Source organism: Pieris napi, chromosome 2 (genome assembly GCF_905475465.1).
Source record: "Pieris napi chromosome 2, ilPieNapi1.2, whole genome shotgun sequence".
In the NCBI taxonomy this organism is placed as follows: domain Eukaryota; kingdom Metazoa; phylum Arthropoda; class Insecta; order Lepidoptera; family Pieridae; genus Pieris; species Pieris napi.
In genome coordinates this window covers 4,479,290-4,504,475 of record NC_062235.1, presented here as the reverse complement: position 1 = coordinate 4,504,475, position 25,186 = coordinate 4,479,290, and the positions used below count along the sequence as shown (strand labels likewise).

Here is a 25,186-nt window from a genome sequence, read left to right as displayed (position 1 = left end):
GTCTTTCTAGTCTGTGACAATAACATTTTAAAACACTATTTTGTATGGAATATGCATTAAAGTATTTACTAATGATTATTTCTTGCTTTCGTTTAATACCCTACCTAGTATTATATCTCCATCTTTAAATTACAATAATGAACCTTCTTCCAAAAAGCCATAAAGAATTTAGTGATAAAGATTATTGGAATAAGTTTTTCAAAAAACGTGGAAACAAAGCTTTTGAATGGTAGGTTAACTTTTGACTGATTTGCACATCTTACAAGTTAATTCCATGTATGTGACTAAATAAAATATTTTGCAGGTATGGGGAATATTTAGAACTATGTACATACTTACATAAATACATTAAACAGACGGACAAAATATTAATCCCTGGCTGTGGTAATTCTAGTCTTAGTGCTGATCTTTATGATGTTGGATTGAAACAAATAACAAACATAGATGTCTCAGAAGTTGTAATTAGGCAAATGAAGGCTAAAAATGTGGGAAGATCAGAAATGACCTTTACCTGTATGGATGCTATGAAAACAACATTTGAAGATGATGAATTTAATGTGGTACTTGATAAAGGTACATTGGATGCTTTAATGCCAGATGAATCTGAAGACACTATAGCAAACATTGATAATTATTTTAAAGAGATGAAGAGAATATTAAAAACAGGTGGAAGATTTATATGTATATCTCTTCTTCAGAGTCATATTTTAAAGAAACTAGTTGATGTATTTTCTGATAAATCATGGATGTTTAGAGTTGTTAGATGTCATGAAGCTGAGCAGAAAAATATTGAAAATGGTGATGGAACAACATTGCCAGTGTTTGTAGTTATTGCTACTAAGTTCAAACTGATGCCAAACTTGGTTTGTTCTTTTTTTTACATTAATCTACCTAAGTTCATATAACTTTTCTTTCTTAGCAAGATCTTTATAGATTTGAAATTACTGGTAACCATATAGCACTCAAGGTATTACTTACCTATAGAGTGTTTGTTATTGAATGAGTCCAGGAAATTGTATGTTAATATAAAGATTTTTCTACAAAAAAACATAATAGGAAAAACTTTTACTCTAAAAATCTAAAGATATACTTTATTACAGAATGTGCTATATATACACTCAAAAACACATTTTATGAAGAGATCATTATTTGTTTTGTTCATATTTTCAGCTTTTAGAAGTATGTTTAGCTGGTGAAAAAATGATAAGACTAAAATCGCCAGAAGAGTTACTTAGTTGTGTGAAGTCTGCTCAAGACACTGCATTTATCACAAACAGCTTGGGGAAATCACGCCTCGATGAGGATGATGAGGTAAAGTGGAATTTAATTAAACATGATTATAGATAGCCCATAGATAAATAGTAGTAGCATATACACTGATTTGGTTTCAATCAAATAAAATTAAAAAGGCATACAATTCTAAAAAATAACAATACCTTGCTCACTTCATAACTTACAAGCCTTATATTATAATGGTGCTTCTAAACGGGCCATGTTTTGCTGCAATTGATGGCTGCAACACTGTGGCCGGCAACATTGCAAACAATAGCAGCCACACTATGCAATAATGCAGTAATGACCCGGCCATATAGCCAAACATGTTTTGTATAGCCACATATGGCCGATGTTGCTCCGATGGGTGGCCGGACGATCGCTGGTCTATCGAATTCAACTGCAATATTGCACTGCCAGTTCTATTGTTGTTTCAGTCACTCTCTTTGTTATGGCACAGTGTATCCTTTTTTACGCGACATGAAGTTTGCTATGAGTGAAGTGTGCCTGTTGCTATATTCTGTGTTTTGCGATCAGCTGCATTTTGACGTTAAATTAAATATTAATTAAAATTTAGGCTACTACGTAAAAATGACTGCTACGTGGTCTAACGAAAAAATTACTGATTTCATTAATGAAGTACATTTATACCCTGAGTTGTGGGATATAAAAACCGGCATAAACAATGATAGGAATGCTAAAAAAGATGCATGGAATGAAATCGCTGAAAAGTTTGGCATAACAAGCAACGAGGCTTACAAAAAAAATATTTTTTTTTTTGGTCCAATTTTGTTTAAAAGAAAGTCTAATTAATAAAGAATAATTTATTATCAAGGCTTATTTCAAGACTCAAATTGTCTACAGTTTCACGCCTATTTAAGTAAGGTCGAATCCACAATCTCTTCTTTTTCTGTTTCTTTTTTAAAACAATATAAGCTGCTGCGATCAGTGTGATTTCGTCAGCCATTGTTGCCGGTTTGTGTGGCCCGTTTAGGAGTCTGCATCATGGGTTGCAATATGTCATGGTTGCAGACATATTGCAACACATGGCCCAGCCATAGATTGTTCGGCCATCAGCTGCATTAAAATATTTTTGTAATGGCCGGGAAATTAGTTGCCAACAGTGCAGCCATCAATTGCAGCAAAACATGGCCCGTTTAGAAGCGCCATAATATACAGATAAATGAACATAACTACATAGTCAGTATAAAAATTCTGTCATAAATGGAAATAATGATAGAAACAAAAGTACTGATCAGTTTTTAATGAGTGATAATATATTAATTTATAGTACATTAATTAAGGAATAGAAATAGCATAAAATTATTTGAAATGACCTCCCTTATTTTTAATACAGGCCCTTAAGCGCCGCGGCCAGACGTCTATCACAGCATGCACCATATTGATGTCGATTTCAGACTCTCCAAATTTTTATGGGGTTTATCATAGACCTTCCTCTTTAAGACCTGCCAAATATTAAGGTCCGGACTAAGGGAAGGCCAATACTAATGTCTTATTAAGTCAATGTTTTGAGGCTCAAACCAGGCTTGAGTGGTCTTGGCTTTGTGTGCAGGTGCAAATTCTTGCTGAACTGCCCCTTTTCGCAAAAATGAACCTCAGTTGGCCTGTAATAGGACACTCCCAACCAGACCATTACTTATAGTGGATGATGTCCATGTTGCACCCTCGGAACTTTATTTCCAGCTTCTTCACAACTCCTAGCGTACACTCTGTATGCTAGGGCTAGTTCTTTTCTTGTCCTTAACACTGGAGACTTCATTGTACCTATCAATAGTACGGTACACAAACCTAAGCGTTGTATTAAAAATTTTGAGCAACTTGAAAATGGTACTCAGCGAGTGCCCACAGCGGTGCAACGCAATAACAGCTATTCAGTTTTCTTTCAATGTCCACTCCATCGTGAAAAATTACGAAAAGAGATTGTTTTTTGTTTTAAAACAAAAGTCAAACATTCAAAAATAGAAAGCAATAATTTTTTTATAAAATCATGTTCGAAATTTAAAAATAATGTGCCAGTGACAGAACTTTGGGACCAACTACGTATTTTGTCTATTAAAAACTTTTGAAGGCATAAATATTATGTATTAAAGGCTAGGTTTTGTTAAATCTAATTGAATAAATCATTTATGCTATCTATATGCGACTCTTATGATTTAATAGAATATAAAATATGGTAGAAACCAGAGAGGGAACAGAGATAAAGTATATTTATATGTTTAGCCAGTAGGAAAAGCTTAGGTAACTTATGTATATTAATTATTTCTTTGAAAAAGCATGGCAACTAACCACAATTGAAGATGTAGGTTTTTCATTTTGACAGGTGTCCCTTGACCTTATGATGCCTGGGGAAGATACTCCCCGCTACACTCTGTATGTTGTAGATAAGAAAAAATCGCAAGCTGTTAACAAATATGCTGTATTTATTGTGCCGCAGGGAAGGTAAAATATTTGATTGATATTTGATTAAGAAATGCAAATTTATTGTGGTAAATAATATAACAGACCAGATATTGTTTGTAAAATCTGCATATCATGTTTATAATATCTTAATTATTATTGATCTTATCATACTTGGTTAACCCAATTTATAATGAAAGCAATAACTTATTTCAGTGAATATTACATTATCATAATTAATTTGTCTTACATTTTGTATCATCTATAATTAGAATATGAATATAGCTGTTTATTAACGTCCAGAAGGATCTTCATAATATTTACTAACACGCTTCTTTGGATACGTGCCCGTTATTCGGTGTTGAAAAGAACAAAAAGATATAGAGTGTATAACTTAAATAAAAAAATCATATTTTTTAAGGCTATTTCATGTTGAATATTATCTTAATATTATAATACCATACTCGCAAATACATACTATGAACTACAATGTTTAAAGTTCCAGATAAATTCGAATTTATTATTAATAGTCTTTATAAGCCTCGACACACAAGTCTGGAAAAAGTTTAGGTATAAGATAAGTCGGTTTGAATCCCAGGCACTACCACGGTATAAACATGTCCATCGTGATTAAATTGCGTATGGCTCAACCAATTCTAAATACTTTTCATATAGAAAACAGATATGTATCTGACATATATATGATAACTTTTATATTAAATTAGTTTTAACATTAGCGACTCCACTGTTTCTGTAGTATGCGTGCCACGCCTTAATTTTGGGCCAATCGTAGTCGCTGCGGAGGTGTATTCCATCAGGCATCATGATATTGTACACTGCAACAAACACAACATTTGGTGTATAAGATTTGGAAAGTGCACTGTTTTGTGAGGAATATTTTAGTGTTTTTTTGATATTTTGATAATTTTATATAGATACTACTTTAAATGAGGTAAGGTTTCCGAATATTCGAAAAAAACAGTTCTTCTAATTTTTCATTAATTAAAATGATTAAAGTTGTTTTTGATTTTTACGATTACTACACATTTAAAGAAAACTTAGTCAGAATTTAAAATATTATTATGTTTGCGTTAAATATGTTATCAAATAATTCAGAAAATCCATAGTTTTACTTAGTATCCGTTTGAGAAATATTTATCAAGCTGGCCTGGCGAACATCGTACCGCCTAACAGTCGATTCTTTATTTTTTTTTAAATACTTATTCTGCTATTCGGGACACCGGTCTAGCTAGTAAGATAAAAAAAAGAAAGTTGATAAGACAACAAATAAATTATGTCAAAAAATAAAAATTTACGTTCCCGGAACCCTACCACTAACATTTGAACTTTATGTTATGGTATTAAAGTTCAAATTGATTTTTAAGTATTGTTACGAATATTTTGTATGGGAATATAGACAAGTGTTGTTTTTAGACTTTTTCACTCAATTTTTTAAATTTTTCTCTCCGTAAGAACCATCCTCGTACTTCAAGGAATATTATTAAAAAAATTCAGACAAATCGGTCAAGCCGTTTTCATGTTATGTCGTGACAACGGAAAACGGGTTTCATTTTTATATATATAGATTCAGTTTCATTTGTCATTAAGTAGTCGTGTGGCTATATGAATTCTAGAATTTGACAAGCTATAGATTTTGTTGACATGGAATAACTAAAACTGTTTTATCATATTTTTGAATCGTTCTTTATTATTACATTGGGCAATCCTACGCACTCTGCGCGTTAAATTTAGACCAAAACATATACAGTTCGCTAATAAAGTTGTTTACCTGTTCTGTATCAATGTTTTTGCCAATATGGTGTTAAGCGCAAAATTTCGATGTTTATGCAAATATATAAAAATAAATCAGTGGCGCTACAACCTTTAGGTCTTGGTCTCAGATTTCTGAATCTGTTTCGTGATCATTTTTAAATCTAATAGGCAAGCTGATCAGCCTCCAGTGCCTGACACACGCCGTCGACTTTTTGGGTCTAAGATATGTCGGTTTCCTGACAATGTTTTCCTTCACCGTTCGAGCAAATGTTAATTGCGCACATAGAAAGAAAGTCCATTGGTGCACAGCCGGCGATCGAACCTACGACCTCAGGTATGAGAGTCGCACGCTGAAGCCACTCGGTTCTTTTGTATTTTTGTCACTTCTTTGTCATTTATGTAAACATCATAATTATTTTGTGCACGCCAACCGCACTTATAATCCTGACACAAGTTTGGTTCTAGTTTGTGTAACTTCTTATTTTTATGTGTATAAATTTATTTATTCATAAAAATACATACAGCCAATGCAACAATAGAAATAGAAATTAAAATATAAAGATAGATGTAATTTTAAATAGACAGGAAGGACTGTTTAAAGTCATAGGTGTCAATTTTAAGACAAAATTCTCTTACATTATTTCGCGATATCAGATCAGAACAAATACACAGGAAATTAATAAATCATTTCCAAGCAATCCATTGGAATAATGTACCGTTTTTTACGTTTATTAAAATAAAAGTTATTCACCAATATTTAAGGTGAGAGCAAATAAAATCAATCAAAATACGTTTATTCAGTTTAGATGCGTCTTAGAGCATGCTTATGAATGTCAAAAACGTTTACAAAATTCGCGAAAGAGCAAGACTACGCCATCCGTTCGCAAAACTACCAGGAGGCCTTGTTCTGAGTAGATCAGGCAAGAATCTCAGCAAGTTTTACCCTCCACATAAATATTATTCAAAGGAAAATCTCATAAACAACGTCATTCAAGTCCAAAAATATTTAAGAAACCACCTTTTAATTCCAGAGAGTCGGAGTGGTTGTTCGGTACACCAACAGGACGCAGGCAATTGCAGGATTCGGCGCGTCTTAGTAGACTCGTCGTAGCTGTGTTGAGAAGAGGACACCATTTTGAAAGTCTCGACGCTGTGAAAGAGGAATTAGCTCAGTCCGCGAAGATGCTCACACCAAACGGACTTAGTGGTCAGGTAGGAAGAGTTTAGGAATGTGCAAGTCATCCTCTGTTTTATGTTTGAAGCGGTTTTACATTTTTTGAGTAGTTTTTTTTTCTAATAGGCAATTTGGTGATTAGCCTTTTGTGCCCAACACAAGCTGTCGACTGTTTTCGCGTCGGGCACATGAAAGTCCATTGGTGCACAGCTAGGGTAGGAACCTACGGTCTCAGAGATGAGGTGACGGCGAGGCAAAATACGAAATTCCACCCGTATCACCTCGACGTCCGTCTTACCACAACTAAGCGTTTTAAGACTACTGAAGATAAGAACTAACTGTCTTAAGACAGTTTTTTATTTATTTCCTAACCATTTCAACTTAGGGTCCTTTAAGAAAAGACCGCACCAATTCTTAAAAGACCGGCACCGCACTCGCGAGCCCTTTGGCATTGAGAATGCGGTATCACTTAAGATCAGGCGAGCTAACAGCCCGTTTGTCCCGTTAGATTAAATAAAATTAAATGTAACCATAATTGTAGAAAAGGTTACAAATATTTAGGTCTTCTTACTTTTTTAAATAATATATTAAGTTCGTATTTGGCGTTTCAGATTCCGTTTCTCTCGTTAGGTAGTGACGTCGGTCGTCGTGTGAAAGTTTATGAAGGCAGTTCGAAGGTGTCGGGAGAGTTTGTGGTGGAGGAAGTGGATGTGGGTGAAGATACCTTCAAAAGACTTATATTTTTGGATAATCAATTTCTTGTGCAGTCAGAGGCGAAGCTTAAAACAGGTACAATTATTACTATCGCAACACAATGACATTTCTATTCATTCATAACGCCCGCCTTCCACTGCCAGCAACGGACCCATTACAGACTGCGCTATACTCGTAACGATGATTTTCATACATTTTCATTTCCGTGGGAAACTCGGTCATCTCGCTAACCTCATATGTGACTCTTTCAACTTAGTCCATTAAAATGCTACATTTTTTAGGCCTTACCTTGCGTTTTTTAGAGGACGCAATTTTATTTTTTTGATGTGTAGGTGGGGGGTCAGTGTAAAGCTAAAGACAAGTTTGTGGGGTCGCCACCCTTGTCCCACGGCAGCCATCTTGGAAATAGGGGTTCAAATGGTATTTTCGATATATCTCTTAAACTATTTATTTGATAAAAAAAAATTTGTTAACATTTTTTGTTGCAAATTAAATTCTCTACAACTTTGGTCCAGTAACTTTTTGTCGTAGAACTATAAATAAAAAAGACTACCCCTACACATCAAAAAAATAAAATTGCGTCCTCTAAAAAACGCAACCCCAAATGTAACTTTTCAAAGGACTAACTCGCTCTCTCTGCTTTGGTGGAAGCACATGAATGAAAATCATCGTCACGAGTATAGCGGAGTCCGTAATGGGTCCGTTCCGCTCGCAGTGGAAGGCGGGCATAAATCCGATAGCGGAGCGGACTTTGGTATAAATTTTAAAGTTACTAAGGAAGCGTTGAATATTCATGATTAAAGCCTATTTTGAAGCGATACAAGCACTAGGTCATATTTAGGTTTAAAGACTTTATTTCTCAAAAAAGACAACAAATGTCACTTACATGAGAATAATACTCTAGATAACATAACATTGTAGTCGTTCTTAAAATAATCACAATAAAATATAGCCGTACATGCAATAAATTTAAAAAATAAAAGTAAACAAAGAAATATGAATTAAAAGTAAGTAATAAGAAATGAATTTAAAAGTAATTTTGTTTAACATATTCACTTAGCTTCGATTTGAATGAATTGATAGAAGTAATATTTTTTATATATGTGGGTAGTTTATTATACAGCTGTGCGCCTTCGTAGGTAAACATTTTTTTGCCGTAGTTCGTACGTACTTTAGGTAATGCAAGATAACTCGTTCGACGCATACTTCGTACACGTGGCGGTTTGGAGAAAGCTAAACTAGTATGGAGAGAACTTGTTATAAATTTTTTTACAAGAATACATGTGTGATAAATATAAAGTTGTTTTAGATTCATTATGTTTGTGTCTCGATATATATTTATGGTAGGTGCAAGATAATTATAGTGGAACAGTATTTTTATAATTTTATTTTGTAATACTTGAATATTTATTAATTTAGTTTTAGCGGCGCTGCCCCATACTTCAATTAAATAAAGTAGATGTGGCTTGACCAACGAGTTGTAGATGGTGTAACGCACCTGACGTGGGATACACCGAGCAATGTGTCGAAGTGATCCCATAAGTGAACAGAGCTTAGATCTGATGTGCTCAATTTGTGTATTCCACGTCAAACCGCTATCCATTCTAAGACCGAGATATTTTTCTGTACTTTTTTCTTCTATGACCGTGTTATTTATTTGTAATGGATCATGAGGTAAAACTTTTTTATTTTTAGATTTAAATATAATGTAGCATGATTTCGACGCGTTGACAGTGAGTAAATTATATTGAAACCAAGTGAAGAGTAGATTAAGGTCTTCTTGGGCTCTGCTGAAGATATCTTTGATTGAACTGCCAAAGTAAAATAAACACGTATCATCTGCATATAAAGTAAGGTGACCGTTTAATCCAATTTCATGCAAGTTATTTATATAAATAAGAAAGAGTAATGGACCCAAAATAGAACCCTGTGGAACGCCGTATTCGATAGGCAACGGTTTACTCTGAGTATTATCTATTTTAACTACCTGAAATCGATTTTTTAAATATGATTGAAAAATTTTGAGAGCTGTGCCTTTGATTCCAATGCATTCAAGCTTTTGTAGTAATAGTTTATGGCTTACAGTATCAAATGCTTTTTTTAAATCAATAAATACACCTAACGTAATGTTTTTATTATCTATGTTGGTCCTAATTTTAGTAATTAAGTCAATAGTTGCAGTTAATGTATTACTTTTTGGTCTAAAACCATACTGTCGTTCAAATAAAAAATTTATAGACGTTAGATACTTTGTAAGACGGTTATATAGTATCTTTTCAAGTATTTTACTTATTATGGGTAGCACCGAGATTGGTCTATAGTTTCCAGTGTTAGTTTTAGATCCAGATTTAAAAATGGGAGTAACTTTAGCTATTTTTAGAGAGTCTGGGAATTCTCCAATTTCTAATAATTTGTTAAAACATTTAGATAGGTTTTTAGCAATATGATCTTTTATACATTTTATAGATTTTGTGCTAATACCGTCCAGGCCTGCACTACAATGTGTATCCAAATTATTTATTACTTTTAAAATTTCGGCACTACTACATGGTTCTAGTATCATCAAGTTTGTAGACTGTTTAGTTGAAGGTAAAGCTTTTGAAAAATTATCATGATAGGTTTTTGGTATTTCGTCAGCCAGAATTTTACCTATTCCAGTGAAGTATCGGTTAAATTCCTCACAAATATTGTTTTTATTAGTAATTTCGATAGAATTTATTATAATTTTTGAAGGCCCACAGCTAGTATTTGTTTTATTTTTTGCTAGGTCATTTACAAGGTTCCACATTTTTTTCGGATTATTTTTTAATTTTATGAATTTTTGAAAGTAATAGGCATCTTTGGTATCCCTAATGCGTTTACAAACATAGTTTTTATAGTCTTCGAATTCTTGCTTTGTAGTTTCACAGTCACGCATGTTTTTTAATTTTATCCATAGTTTATTTCTTTGGTTTATTTCGCTGATTAAATCATTATTAATCCAATCCTTTTGAGGTTCGTTAAGTATTTTCTTTTTGATTATTTTACAGTTGTTTACGTGATCTATAATAGAATTTTCCAGTATCTTGTAGTCATCATTATCTTCGTCAAGTCCAAGAGTTGTTGTTAATTTTCCCAATTTTTCGTAATCGATCGCTTGGTACTCGATAATTTCTTTCTTCAGAATCTTGACAGTTTTTAACTCTACATATATATGTTTATGGTCTGACATAGAAGATTCTATTAAAGCCATCTGAAAGTGATCTTTTATTAAGTTCGTTGTAGCGTGATCTAATATAGATTTTCGTGTTGTTGAATCCCTTGTGGAATACTTTTTAGATATTTTATTGAGTATTGTATATCCAATTTCGTTCATAAGTTCAATGTACTGCTTAGATTTAGTGTTTTTAGTTAATAAATCTGTATTGAAATCTCCAAAAACTATAGCTCTGCGTTTTCTTCGAAGCTGTTGAGTGTATGCTTCAAGGAATTGATTGTAGTTAGTATTACCAGGGTAATAGATGACACCTACTTCTATTTTATATCTTTTTAATTGTACCCAAAGATAATTATTTCCATCCTGGTAGATTGATTCTGACAAGTTGTGCTCAAGACTGTTATGAACATATATAGAAACTCCACCACCAATTGTATCTGTACGAAAATTGTAATAGTGTGTGTAATTTGGTAGTTTTAGTTCGCAAGCCTGTTTCTCATTTTTGATCCAGGTTTCAGTTAGTAATATTATGTGTATAGTTGTCGAGAACGATTTGAGCACGCATTGTAGTTCATCAAACTTTCCTTGTTTGCAAATACTTCGAGCATTTAGATAAAAGAATGACAGTCTGAAATTAGTTTTTTGTATGTCGTTGTAGCTGTCGAGCACTTGATATGTGTTTACATTCGCTATTGCCTCTTTAATTATCAGTTTTTTGATGATTTTTTTATTATTAATGGTGTTCCGTTTTTATATTTTATTGTTATGTCTGTTTCGCCATTACTTTGGCGTCGGAGCAATTCTTCTTTTAAGTTTTTTAGGAATTTTTGCTGTGCTGGAGTTTGGTCTGAGAAAATTTGTATTGTTGAAGGCAGCTTACTTTTGTTTTGAAGAAGAAATTTGACTGTGTCTGAAGAGTTATAGAATACCTTAACTCGACGAATTTTCGTTGGATTATATTTGCCTAACCTAATAATTTTTATCGGTTTCGGAACATCTTCTGTAAGTGCTCGGAATATATTAAATATATCGGTTTTGTCTTTAAGCATATTTTCTCTTAAATTATTGGTATTTTGTTCTGGTAGCCCAACCATAATGATGTTTTTCTTTCTTTTATTTCGTTCGTTTACTTCTTGAATCAATTCTTCGCTAAACATTGGTTGGATAAGCTTTGAAGATGTCTGGGGTTCAGTAAGACTCATTTTTTTCACACTGGTTTCTAAAGTATTGATTTTATTTTCTCCTAAAATAAGTTTCTTCTCTAATTGACTCATTTGTTTTTTAATTTCAGTATGTTCTTTGTGAATACTAGATGAAGATCCTTTTATTTCATTTATTTGAGATTTTATTTCCGAAATATTTTCATGAATTATTATTCTTGTTTGCTCATTTGATGATCTAATTTCCGTTATCTGATTTTTTACCTCAGCAATACTGTTCTGCATTTTGTTCATGATTTGCTCATTTGATTCATTATTTTTCTCTAAGAGTGATATTATGTGGGACAATTCGGAACGTACAGACTTGATTTCGTTTAAACACTTGCATTCATGATCAAGTGGTTGTTTTCGTTTGCGATTTGTTATATAGTCCGCTTCCATACTACGCAACTTTGACAAGTCCGGTTGTGAACCGCCACTTGCATGTGTTGGTGAACGCAAAACACTCATTATAAAATATGTGCGTGTTGACTCGTTACTAGACTATACTTGCCTATTGGTGTAAGCAGGCTAAAAAATAGTTTCTGTTTCCTTCCCTCGAGGTGGTGAGGGGGGCCGCTGTGCACTACACTCGCGATTTTTTTGTCCTTGGTGTAATAAGCAAAACAGCACAAAAACAAAATGCTAATCGTAAACCATTTGAGCCGTAGTAACCAGCTAATAAGTTCGAGTTCCAAACGACAATAAATAAATTAACTTAGCAATGACTCCGTGCACACGTCCACTCAGCAAAAGATTCGAACGACTACTCATTCTCGACTACTCAATTTTATTTCATTCTAGAACGTTAGTCAAATTTAAAATTTAAGAGCTGTCAAACCATTTTTTCTGCATGAAGTTTGACATATTTGACAGCGCTCTAGACGAGATTCTGACTTCAGGTAAATTAGAAATGACCTAATAGTCTAGTCGACAAGTTGAAAATGCTACAAAACAGAGATACTGCTCTTAAAATTATGTGCGATAGCTCATTAGATCCGGAATGACGTCTAGAAAAATGTGCCAAAAGCGTGTATTAGCACATAAAAAATTGCAAAAGTTATAAATAATTAAAGATGAAAAAAAAAATGGCATTTCGTTTTTTGCCAATGTTTAACAAACTATTAATATTTAAGAAATTTCAAAAAAAGATTCTGAAAGAGGAGGAAATTTCCAATAAAAAACTCACAGCAGTATCTCTATTTTGTACCATTTTCAACTTGTCGACTAGACTATAAGTGTTGGAATCTGCCACTACGAACTCCTCTTGTAACAGTTTCTCAGTAAGATCTGCCGAAGCTATCGCACCAGTGCCTTTAAATTATTGTTTATTATGGATCAAAATTCTCGTAACCACCATTCATTAAATAATAAAATTTTTGGTAGGGGAGCCCACGATGCTAAATGGGGATTTACTCGAGCGTCGTAGAGACCTATTGGGATGCAAAGCTTAGATAATAAGAAGAAAAAAATTTTATATGATATATACCTTTTCATCGGTGGGGGAAGCGGATATAGATTGTTAAATATGTAAAAAAAAACTGTTGCATGGACATCCTCGAGCGCGTCAGATATTGATAGCATCAATGCCCTACGTATTTTTAATAATGTACGTATGTTAATCTGATCGTTTGCATGATGCGGGTGGTTGTATTTAAGGGTTGAAAATGAAAAAAAAATAAAAATTATCGAGCGCGTCAGATTTTCTAAGGGAGTGTTAAGTGCACCAAAAAAAAGCTCTCATTCACTAATCTGACGATTTCGATGGGACGCAAACCCACGGCCATTTTCATAATTTGCAAAAAAAAATCGCAATTTTGAAATACTCAAGCGCGTCAGATTAAGATATATGTGGTTCATCTCTATATTCTAAACGTACTGTCTCATAATCTGACGATTATCTAGAGGGATTCGCCTGATCTGACAAAAAAAAATTAGAAAAACGGTTCACCTAAAGCCCTGCAACTTCCCGCTAATTCCATTCCTGGGCGCTTAAAATTGATATTTTGAGCTCGCTGAGTTCAAAGAAATAACATTTCTATGCATTTGACCTCTCCCAGCTCGAAAGTCTGATAGAAGTTTCATAGAACACTATTTTTTGAATTTTCAAACCGCAATAACTTTTGAATGGATCAAGCAATTTTCACGCAGTTGGCGGCATTCGACGCAGTTTTATCATCCTCATAAGTCATTTTGCAATTTTAATTGATCGAACCACAAATTTCGGAGTAATCCCGAAAAAACACTTTTCGGGCTTCTTTTGTTCACGATATCTCTCGAACGAATCAACCGCTTTTGACCAGCTTGATGGTGATCGACGTGGTTTTTCAAGCTCAAAGGCGGATTAGTTTTTGAAGTTGATCGATAAAGAAACCTCTTTAAAAAAAAAAATTTCTTTTTTTTTTAAGATATTTCAAAATTTCTCAAAATCTATCGGTCCGAATCGGTTCAAATTCACAGGAAATGTAATTTTGAGGGAAATATATAGAACGCCGTTTAGTAGATTCCGATCGGTTTAAGGAAATGTAGGCATCACGCAGCTGCACGCATTTAACTTTATCGACGAATTTTTGTTATTTCGGCTCGCGGAAATCGTCAGATTATATATTTTTCATTATTCTTGAATTATTTCCTTCAAAATAAAATAAAATTAGCTACGCTCGAGAATGTCGAGATGACGTTTTTTTTTTACAACTTTGTTGCCCTCCCCTTTTTTTCCGTCACTCTCAAATTGTCAGATTAGTGGAATATACACTTTTTAGGATGTAATTAACTCACCCTACCTTAATCTGACGCGCTCGGGAATTTCTGATGGTCAAATTTTTTTTACTAATCTGATCCTGTCTCCTTCACGGGCGGCCTTATATATGGGCCTCATATTTTGTGAAGGTACTTAACCGGGTACAAGGTATCCCCCTATATATTAATCTGCCGCGCTTTAGTAAATCCCGAAATCCCCTCTTGGGCTCCCCTACCATTATTAAATAACAAATTTGTCATACCAATAAACCATTTTGAACATACGGAATTCATAGTTTGCATTAGAATCTGAGATTCGAAAGTATTCTCTCAGAAAGTAAATATATTACTTGTTCACACACATGCTTTTTTGCAGATATTTTCAATTTTCATTTGAACTAGGAAATTTGAGTTTATTTAAAAGAGAATAAAGACTTACCTAATAGTTAGCTGTAGTTAAATTGATTCATTGTCAAGTGATATTAGTGACACCTTCCATGCTTAATGTAATATCTTTACTTTGGCACGATTCAAATTTAAACAAAGCGTTAACGGATATAAGCGCGTCATAAATTTATAATATTTACATTTACTTTTGGCCTTGCATTAATCATGGTTAATAGGTAAATGGGTTTATTAAGATTTACATACATTTAAAGAAAAAACTTTTTAACCGGATTAAAGTTATGTATTATTATATATAATATGCCAAAACTCTCCATCTTTTAGTTGATACCAACTCCGGGGAAATAAATATATAGAGCAAGATCCCAGCAGAAATGCTACCAACTCTTCATTTTTCTTCAAAATATTAAACGGCTTTTGCTTGCCCTTTTTGAATAATAATAATTTTTCAAGTAATTTTCATGGCTTTAACAGCGCAGTCGGTCTCACTCAGTCTCATGCGCGTAGATAATGCTCTCGCGCTCATAGAGATATTAAAATTTAGTTTAGGGGATGATTGGCCCCTTGGATCGGTCTGTCTTCTTGTCAAAGCTTTTAAAATAGTTGTGGGATGAACATATATAAAAATGGAGCGTCAGAATTTACGTGAAGTTGACTAATTATTTTGAGACCCTTAAAGCGTCTGTTAAGCAATATGGCCGACGGAAAGTTTCTGGGAGTATTGACAGTTTATTTTTAACTATACACTCGAAAACATATCGATGGCCCCAACGAATAAACGTGCAAGAGCTCTTACCCAAAAAAATTTTTTTCGTTTTCTTCGTTTTAATGGCCTATCATACACCTATATAATTTTTTTTAAATATTTTAGACTTCAAATAAGGCTTTTATAGCACAATATTCGTTTATTGTAGGGAAAAAATATATCTTCATATCATCATGAATAACAAAACATGCGCCTATTACATATTATTTGTTTCTTAGAGTACACCAAAATAAACGTGTTAAATCAATCTGCCGCTCGTGCCCATCCTATCCATTCGGCAATTACTCTTACACGATTATTCGTGTAAAAATGGAAGCAACTTTTACTAGTAATGCATCATTGCACACTGAATATAATAATTACAGTTATTCCATTATCTTTTACTAATTTCTCTCCTTTCTTCTACTTTTACGTAAAGGTTCAAGCACTTATATTCTTCGCTCATGAATTTCAAGTTATTGTTAGTAACCGCTTAATATACGGATACTTTTCCGATCGTGACTATTGCAATAGCGCGTTAGTATAGACAAGGGATGAAGCGGGGGCGAGCCACGCCGACTGTTTTATATATTAATAAGGCTTACGATCTAAGAAGTATTTTCAATTTAGATGGTGTTTTACATAGTATTGAAACACAAAATATATCACATGATGTTGCAACTACAGCATCGGAGGAAAGACCCGTAACTCCCATTGAACAGCTTACGAAAAAGAGAAAAATTGATCCTAATTTATGGAAAGATAAGAAAAACTAAATTCTTAAAAATTCTGGTAAAAGTTATGAGGGTGCTAGAACTAACAAACAAAACGCAGAAAAATCTATTGTACCTCCATGCAACTGCAAATTGAAATGTTACGAAAAGATACATCAAAATATGAGGAGTAAAATTTTTCTGAGTTTTTGGGCTATCGGGGACCATGAGAGACAGTGAGATTTTATTAACCGACATGTAAAGAAAGATAACGTCAAAAAGATTACAGTTGATTGTTGAACGTAAAAATAATCGTACTCAAACATTAACATATCAACTACTCGATGATACTAATTACATGATTAAAGTTTCTAAAATTATGTTTTTAAATACATTATCCATTACAGAGCAAGTAGTATACACAGCTATTGATAAATTGGGAGATGACAACTATTTAAAAGACTACAGAGGCACTCATAAGAACAGGCCAAGAAGAATGTCAGAAGAGACTGAAAAAGTATATTCGACCATATAAATTTATTTGAAAGAGTTGAATCACACTATTCTCGAAAGATAGCCAAAAGCAATATCTATGTGAAACTTTGAATATCTCTAAAATGCACCGACTATATTTGGAATGGATAGATACAAACAACCAGTACAATTAAACATGCAAAGCAACTAAACGCCAATATGAAATAATCTTTAATACAAAGTTTAACCTATCCTTCCACAAATCTAAAAAAGATTTACGTGAGATATGTTCAATTTACCAAACTTCTGTTGATGTTAGGATCGAACAATAAGCTGATTATGAAAAGCACTTGAAAGAAAAGCAATTAGTCAGGCAATTAAAGGAACAAGAAAAATAAACTTTTTCTTCAGATGACAGTGTTGTAGCATGTTTTGATCTGGAAAAAGTGTTGAATATCCCTCAAAGTGAAGTAGGCACATTTCATTATAAACGGAAGTATCCTGTATACAATTTCACGATCTATAATATCATCGAGAAGAAAGGTTACTGCTATGTCTGGCACTGTCAGATTGCGAAAAGGGGTGCGATAGAAATAGCAAGTTGTCTTTGGTCATTGATCCAGGTACACGTCGAATTAGGAATAAAAAATATATATTTTTATCTGATTCACGTGCAGGGCAAAATCGTAATCGTTTCGTATTCGCCATGTTTTCTTTAGCGACGAAGAATTTTAACATAAAAATTACTCATAGGTTTTTGGAGAAAGGTGGCCAATCGAGGGGTGATTCTATGCACGCTGCTATTGAGCGTTCCAAGAAAAAGCATACTATTTACACACCTAACCTAATGTATTCCTTGATAGAGAATGCCAAAGTTACCGGACACAAGTACCAGGTAAGACAAATGACACAAGCTGATTGCATAGATTTTAAAGAGTTAATAAAGGGGAAGAATTGGTTGAGCAAATAAAAGAAGTATTTTTTTATTATAATCATCCTGATACAATATACTTTAGATACAGTTTTGAAGACGAATTACAAGAGATGCAAACTATCACGAGGACTAATTCAAGAAGGCGATGAGGAGAACCCATAGAAAGTGCTGAAAACCTAAAACACTGGAATTCTATTTATACTACTCCCTTTATATAGGGATTTAATAAGACTGCGACTCAGGAGCCATACTAAACCATTACCAGTGTTTTTACAGAAATTTGGTGCCATTAGGATCCACCTCGGTAATACCAACGATAGTGACGAGGAGATTTATTAGTACTTACTTATTTCTTGTTCTCTGTTTAATTTTTCATGTTTTTTTTTTAATAATATACCTGATAGGTACTTAATTTGTTCCTTATTGGATAAATAAAAAATAATTAAATTAAATAAAAAATAATGTTAATTCTTATTAACATTATTTTTTATTTAACCTTTATCAAAAATCATAAGCTAATTTACATTATTATACCATGCACTAATAATTACATAAATAATGAATTGATCTTAATTACGCTAATAAACGGGCCTCTATCTTTACAAACATGAAAAAGCAACAAAATATACAAGAATAAGCCTGTAGACAGCCAGAGCACGGCTCAGAAAAAAAAATATTGACGTAGAATAACCGTGTAACATTTCACTATACTTGATTATGCTTCATTTATGACACGAATAAACGTGCAGTGATACAATACTGTTAAAAAGTCACATATTATTCACTACAATAATAAAATAACATGTTTTTTCTTGAATATTGAGAAAACTGTTAATATTTTTTTTATAAAAAATATATGAGCTAAAAGATATTTTTTCATTATATATATCTATTTATTATGTAATTAAAGTAAAGTGATTCCAAACTATTTTGTTGTTTCCTGAAAAGTTGTTGTTTTTCGATTGCACGTTTATTCGTTGGGGCCATCGATATATAAAAATCAGCCATGAGAATTTACGTGAAGTAAGTAATGTTTTTGTGTACCTTGATTACCTGATACCTGGAAATTGGCCGTTTGACCAAGCTAGCAGGTAGGCATACGATCATAGTACATACTAACACTACCCAATCGTCCACATTTCATCCGTCAGAAAATACGTGACGTCTGGCGGCCCTGGGATCTTGGACCAATAGATAATGCAACTTTCTCTACGGCTGTGATACTTTTTGACATCCAACACCTTTTGTCTTCAGTCACCGTGACCATGCACGCTGTAAAGTAAGCGAAACGTCGGATAAATTTAAAATTATGTTAAATAGTTGTAAATTTATAATACATAACTTTAATCCGGTTAAAAAGTTTTTTCTTTAAATGTTCTTTCTTATGTGTCTTTAAAATTATAATACCTTTTATATGTTTAAATTAATGTGATAAATGAATATTTATTATTTCAATATATTTGTCATGTTTGAAATATTTTTTTTCAGTTAAAAAGAAGAATAAAACAAAGCAAGTGATTGATTTTGGTCATATATCACAATACCATTCCTTTATGTGTGCATGTTTGCACCTGACTCCGGCAACAGATATAGCCATAATAGGTCTAGGTGGAGGCGGTCTATGTATGTTTCTCAAAAAATGCTACCCAAAAATGAAAATCACTGCAGTGGACTTGGACCCAGCTATGTTGGAAGTGGCCAAAAATCAGTTTGAGTTGGAAGTAGATGAGCGATTGAGTGTGCAAATTAAAGATGGTTTGGATTTCTTGAAGGAAGAGGCTGACATATGTAAGTAATTTATAAACCATTTTTACATAGTGTATTACAAATAGCAGATGAGTCATCTTTGTCTATACTGCTTAGTGTAGAAATGCTTGAAAAAATGAGAAATAATTTCCTTTGCATCCTTCTCTCCAATAAGGGAGTGTTCAAGTATTACGTAACGAATTTTGGAAGGGGGGGGGGGTCCTTTGGTAAAACGTTACGATGCGGGGCGGGGATTGAATTACGCGTTATTGTTAAAAAAACGACTTTCCAGTACTTTACACCACATAATGGTAACTTTTAGGTATAAAGAGTCCCTAGGTGGTCACGAAACGTTTTATTATTATGTACAGAAAAACGTTACGGCGCGTTACGGGGGGAGGGGGGACGGACACGTAATAACTGCATGAACGTTCCCTAAGCTACTTATGGCATCATGAAACTAAATAGTGAATACTGTGTACAATAAATATATCATGGTTTAAGAGGTTTAATTTGTACATTTCATTTCTTTATTTATTTAGTTAAAAAGAATTACTATTAAAAAACAAAAAACCAGTATTATTATATCATCATACCCATTATATACATTAAATAAGTAATAATTATTGGATTAAAATAACTATAAAACTGGTATATAGCCCATTGTTTGTAATCTTTTTAATTAAAGATTTTTCAATTCCAGGCCGCCAGTATAGCTGCGTGATGTTTGATGTAGATAGCAAGGATCGAACTCTGGGCCTCTCATGTCCACCGCAACAGTTTCTGCAGGACGAAGCACTGAGTCACGTCGAGAGGATACTTACGAATGACGGTATAACTTTATTTTAAGATGTTTTAGAAAATATAATTTTAGTTTTAAGATAAATAGCATGTATTTTTGAAGTTATACTTCTTTAGGTGCGTTATGAAAAATTGATGAGTGAAATTTTACGATGCGCGCGCACCGTGACACAAAATTAATAGAATGAAGTTTATTTATTTAATTTTTCAAATGTAAACTGAACTTTATTGACTATAATGACTACTTTTCCAGTCTTTGATTATTTAATTGTAATTAATTATTTGCATGCAATCAAAAACTATTTTTAATAATGCCAAAGAAGTATACGCACCCTTTTTTTAAAAACTAAAATATCAGTTTTATGATTATATTATGTATTTACTAATTTAACCATGAAGTAATATTAAAAAAAACATTTTCTAGGTCACTTTATCCTCAACTTAGTGTGTCGAGATAAAAGTCTTCAGGAGAAAACGATTGAAACGCTAAAGCGGCATTTTAAGCACATAGCGTCGGTTAAACTGTATGAAGAAGTTAATGAAATAATTTTTGCTACAAATAGCAATATGCCTTATAATATTGAAGTTTTAGAACAAGCTGCTAAAAATTTAAACGCAACTGCGCGGAAAAATAATTTAGTTAAAATAAAATGTGTTGATTTAAAAGACTTTTTGCAAGCTGTTACTATTGAATCATAGATGTATATATATTTTAATAAAGTTATTAAGTTATATAGTTTTTTTTATTAAGTAGTAAAGGTATGCATTGGTTCTACCTCTTTCTCGTAATGAGCACATGTTAGACATTTCAACGTTAAATAAGTTATGCAAAATAGTGATATATTTTTGATTTGTTGATAAGGTTTAAAAATTAGGAAGACCCTTTTAGCGTGCACTTCATCCCAGAGGTCGTGCTTTCGAATCACGGTTGTGCGCCAATGTGGAACGTATTACGTAGTTCTAGTACCGCTACAATCTCTACATTTTGAGGAGGCTGGCATACCTCTGACTCAAAAAAAATAAATAATGGCATTTGTCAAGACACAGAACTGCAATAATATAAGTATCTATGTACGTGTATGTGTATTACGAAATATATTGATTGATTCCTTGGTTCGAATAGGTGAATAAAAGTTTAAAAATTTGCTATAATTTCATCTTAGACCGAAACAAGTATATTAAGCAATTCTTATAGACAACTATTTTGGTAGATCGACTCGTTTCTTGGCAATTTTTTCGACATAATGAAACTTTAATTAACCATTTCATAAATATGTGTGAAACCTTGTGTAAAATAGTTATGATTTAATGATTATTTATCTACTAATAACTAATATAGGTAAAGCTAAGGTTTTAACTTTAAAATATCTACTTTCTATTCAAATATATGCTATGGTGTCTAAATGAAACAACAAAAATAAAATAAAACGCATTTAATGCCATTTCTTTGTATTCGCTCACTCGACTAGTGTCCATGATCAATTTACTTTATTGTCCCAAGCGGCATTACAAAACAATTCAACAACTATCATTAGGCTCCCTAATTTATCACAATTGGCACCTACACAGCTCTAACATTCATACAAATAATATACAATAATTTAACAATAATTACATCCACATTGAAATAAATTACAATAGCCAAATAGCATAGAAACATGATTATATAAGTCCTAAAACACTTTTTTAAGGATATTTTTTAAACTTTTCTTCTTTTTACCGTTTTCACTATACTGTGGTCCGTTTTGTGAAATATCTGTGGATTCTGACCACAGACTACCAGTAGGCGACTCAGAAGCAGCCTTTTTACCTATTTTCCCGTTAAAAATAGGCTCAATAGTCCTCATAATGGGACTAGGAGTACTTCGGAGACTTTGTCTGTTTAAAGTTTTTAGGAAAGCGGGAGACGAGAGTCGCCTCGTTTTCAGAGTCTTGTTCTTCAAATTGTTGAAGAAAGACCCGTTGGTTTTTGGTAACTCTTTTTTATTTACATCAATAAAATCTACTGGTTCTGGTATGGGCGCGAAATATTCGTTTGCGTCTAACGCTATTGGATTCTCGTCTAGCTTTCTGATTTCATCTTGATTTGTGTTAATGTTTGTATTTAATTCTATGTGTTGTTGATACACTGATGGTTTTCGTCGCCTGTTCTTCTTGGCTACTTGCCATTCTCCATGGTTATGTTCTATTTCTACATCTTCGGTAGACTGTCTTGCAATTTGGAATGCCTCCTCACTTGGCCGCCTTTTCTTCGCAGCAGGAGTTGCATGTCCACTCACACCTTCCACAGATCGCCTTCTTAATTTCTCCTGTCTTTTCTTTATCTTTTTCGGTACATGCAATATGACTGGTTCTGGCTTTTGTTTTTGTAACAGATAATAAATGATTCCTATAACTATTAAAACTTGGAAAACTATAAATTTAAAGAACGTTACGTTTCCGAACCAGCTATCTCGATCTTCCATAAGTAGTTCCATATTTATGGCCATTTTAGCTAGTTGCTCTTGCAAGTTGCTCATTTGCTCTATGTACTTTTGTTCCCGTTCGTTGCTTTTCTTTCTTTCTTCTGTCATCTGTACCAATGTTTTCTCGAAAGATTTCTGCATTTCTTCAACCTGTTTCTTATATCGCCTGCTCAACTCTTCTAGATACTGCCCAGAGAGAGACATGTTACGCTCGAGCGTCTGAAATTAGAAAAATATTTGTCATATATATTATACACTAGATATGTATATGGTTTCACTATTTGGCTTCGATTAAATATATTGTCAAAGAACAATGCATTTAATACGCTGGAATGAAAAAAGACAGGTGAGTGCATAACGTTGCAATTCGACTGAATAAGTTTGTATGCATTAGGGAAGTTGCAATCCGTAGCCGTATCAAATATTTCGATCGAGGACTTCTCTGGTTGAGACAAAACCGAGTATCGAGTAGGTAAAGTTTGTACCCGGCACAGCTTTAAATCTGATTTGAAATATATAACTCATACTCTTAAATTCAATTTTAATTTAATTCAAACTATTATATTAAAAACTAATAATAAACACCTACCTTAACCCTATTTGACAGCCGCAGAAACACAGATTCCTTCTGTATCGTCGATTGTGCTTGGTTCTGATTAACAGTATTCTGACTGCCTGGTTGCGGGTCTACAGCCATCTGATCAAAATCGGATATAAAGCTGTCACCGTCAATAGAAACTACGGGTTCACTTATATCCTCAGCATTATTTGACGAATCTTTGGTTTTTTCTATCAATATTTCCGGTTTACTGTATTTCGTATCTGTTTTCAATATATCCTGTTTCTCTGCTTCTGCAGTTTCAACTTTGCTATCGGGTAATATGTCTTCTTGGGAAACTAGCACTACCGTGTCTTCAACTACCACATTAGATTCATCTTTATTATCATCTTTTTTATCTTCTTTTATATCTATAGGAGTACTATCATTCTTTTCTTCAGGTACTGTAGGTTTCTCTTCTAATGTCAATGTTTTTTCATCATCTTTGTCACTGACTGTGTTTACTGCAATTAATTTGACATCTTGTTCGCTGTTGGTTTCACTATGATTTTGAGGCGATTCGTCGACGGTTATATTTGTGGTAACATTTAATTCAGACTCAAAACTCGTATTCAGAACGACCTTCTTTTCTTTAATAGCGAGAATGTTACACAACGCGGCCAAATATTTTGGCGGAAATAAAGCGTTCATGTATGCTACACGCTCCTCACTAAATTCTATAGTCTTTGTACTTTTAAAATCTAAACCGAACTTCTGACATATGCCGGTACACTTTAAAGTATCTCTAAGGAATACAGTTCGCACTAAATTTGTTAATTTGTCCGAGCTACAACTAAGAAGTTCATACACATCACTGTAAATAATGTCACTACAGTTATCACACACTATAAAATGTCCTGCAAACATAGTAAGAATAATGAACAGTTATCTCCAGGACAGGAGCGTCATCCTAAATTACGCAGGCCATAACATCTTAAGAAGAACAAACAAAGGATGCGTGCAGGGCTCCATAGCCGGACCTACGCTCTGGAACTTACTTATTGACCCTCTATTGAAGATGATAGATGCAGAGCAGGTCAAGGCCCAAGCGTTTGCAGATGATGTCCTGCTTATGATAGATGGAGACACGGGAGAGGAGGTAACAAAAATAGCGAATGGTATATTGGATCTTGTGCATAAGTGGGGCGTGAGGAACAAACTTAGCTTTGCGCCTCACAAAACCAATGCGATGGTGGTGACACGCAAACGGAAATATGACAATCCCCGCCTCACTATGAATAAAGAGGCAATAAAATTTACCAACAAAATAAGGATCCTGGGCGTAGAAATAGACGCTGCATTAACTTTTAAAGGCCACATTGATAACTTGTACAGTAAGACAATATCAATATATAGACAAGTTTCGAAAGTAGCAAAGATAGGATGGGGCTTACAGCCGGACGTCACTGCAACCCTATACACTGCAGTGATCGAGCCTATAGTCCTGTACGCCGCGGCTGTGTGGGCACAAGCAGTAGAAAAAGTTTTTATTAAAAAGAAATTAGATCGCATGACAAGGGGCTTCGCACAAAAAATTGCAAAAACATACAAAACGACAGCACTCAGCTCAGCGGCCTTGCTTGCAGGGATACTTCCCCTGGACCTTCGCGTTAAGGAGGCCGCGGCCGCATACCTGGCGCGGAAGGGGGTGTCACCGCACGTAACATCTGACAAGACAATAGAGACGCGACTGCCATACACTGAGCTTCCACACCCCGCCAAAAGACTTAAAATAACTTACAAAAAACTGGATGACCCGTCAGAAATCGATAACGTTACTATGACAAAATTATTTACAGACGGGAGCAAAACGTCCGCGG

The 25,186-nt window shown here is 33.7% G+C and overlaps 2 protein-coding genes across 2 annotated transcripts; one reads left to right on the top strand and one right to left on the bottom strand.

The window, feature by feature from the left end:
• On the top strand, positions 1–21,037 carry LOC125059046 (eEF1A lysine and N-terminal methyltransferase homolog). The gene is made up of 9 exons (XM_047663231.1): positions 1–229; positions 305–863; positions 1,171–1,311; positions 3,614–3,732; positions 6,495–6,675; positions 7,249–7,426; positions 19,245–19,544; positions 20,206–20,334; positions 20,728–21,037. Exons 1-9 carry the CDS (start codon positions 138–140, stop codon positions 21,000–21,002), a joined length of 1,974 nt encoding a protein of 657 aa, XP_047519187.1. The 5' UTR covers positions 1–137; the 3' UTR covers positions 21,003–21,037.
• Positions 21,038–21,721: 684 nt separating this feature from the next.
• LOC125059054 lies at positions 21,722–24,248 on the bottom strand. Its single transcript, XM_047663245.1, has 2 exons — positions 23,358–24,248; positions 21,722–22,987 (listed from the first exon to the last, which is right to left on the bottom strand). Exons 1-2 carry the CDS (start codon positions 24,231–24,233, stop codon positions 21,977–21,979), a joined length of 1,887 nt encoding a protein of 628 aa, XP_047519201.1. The 5' UTR covers positions 24,234–24,248; the 3' UTR covers positions 21,722–21,976.
• Positions 24,249–25,186: the final 938 nt, after the last annotated feature.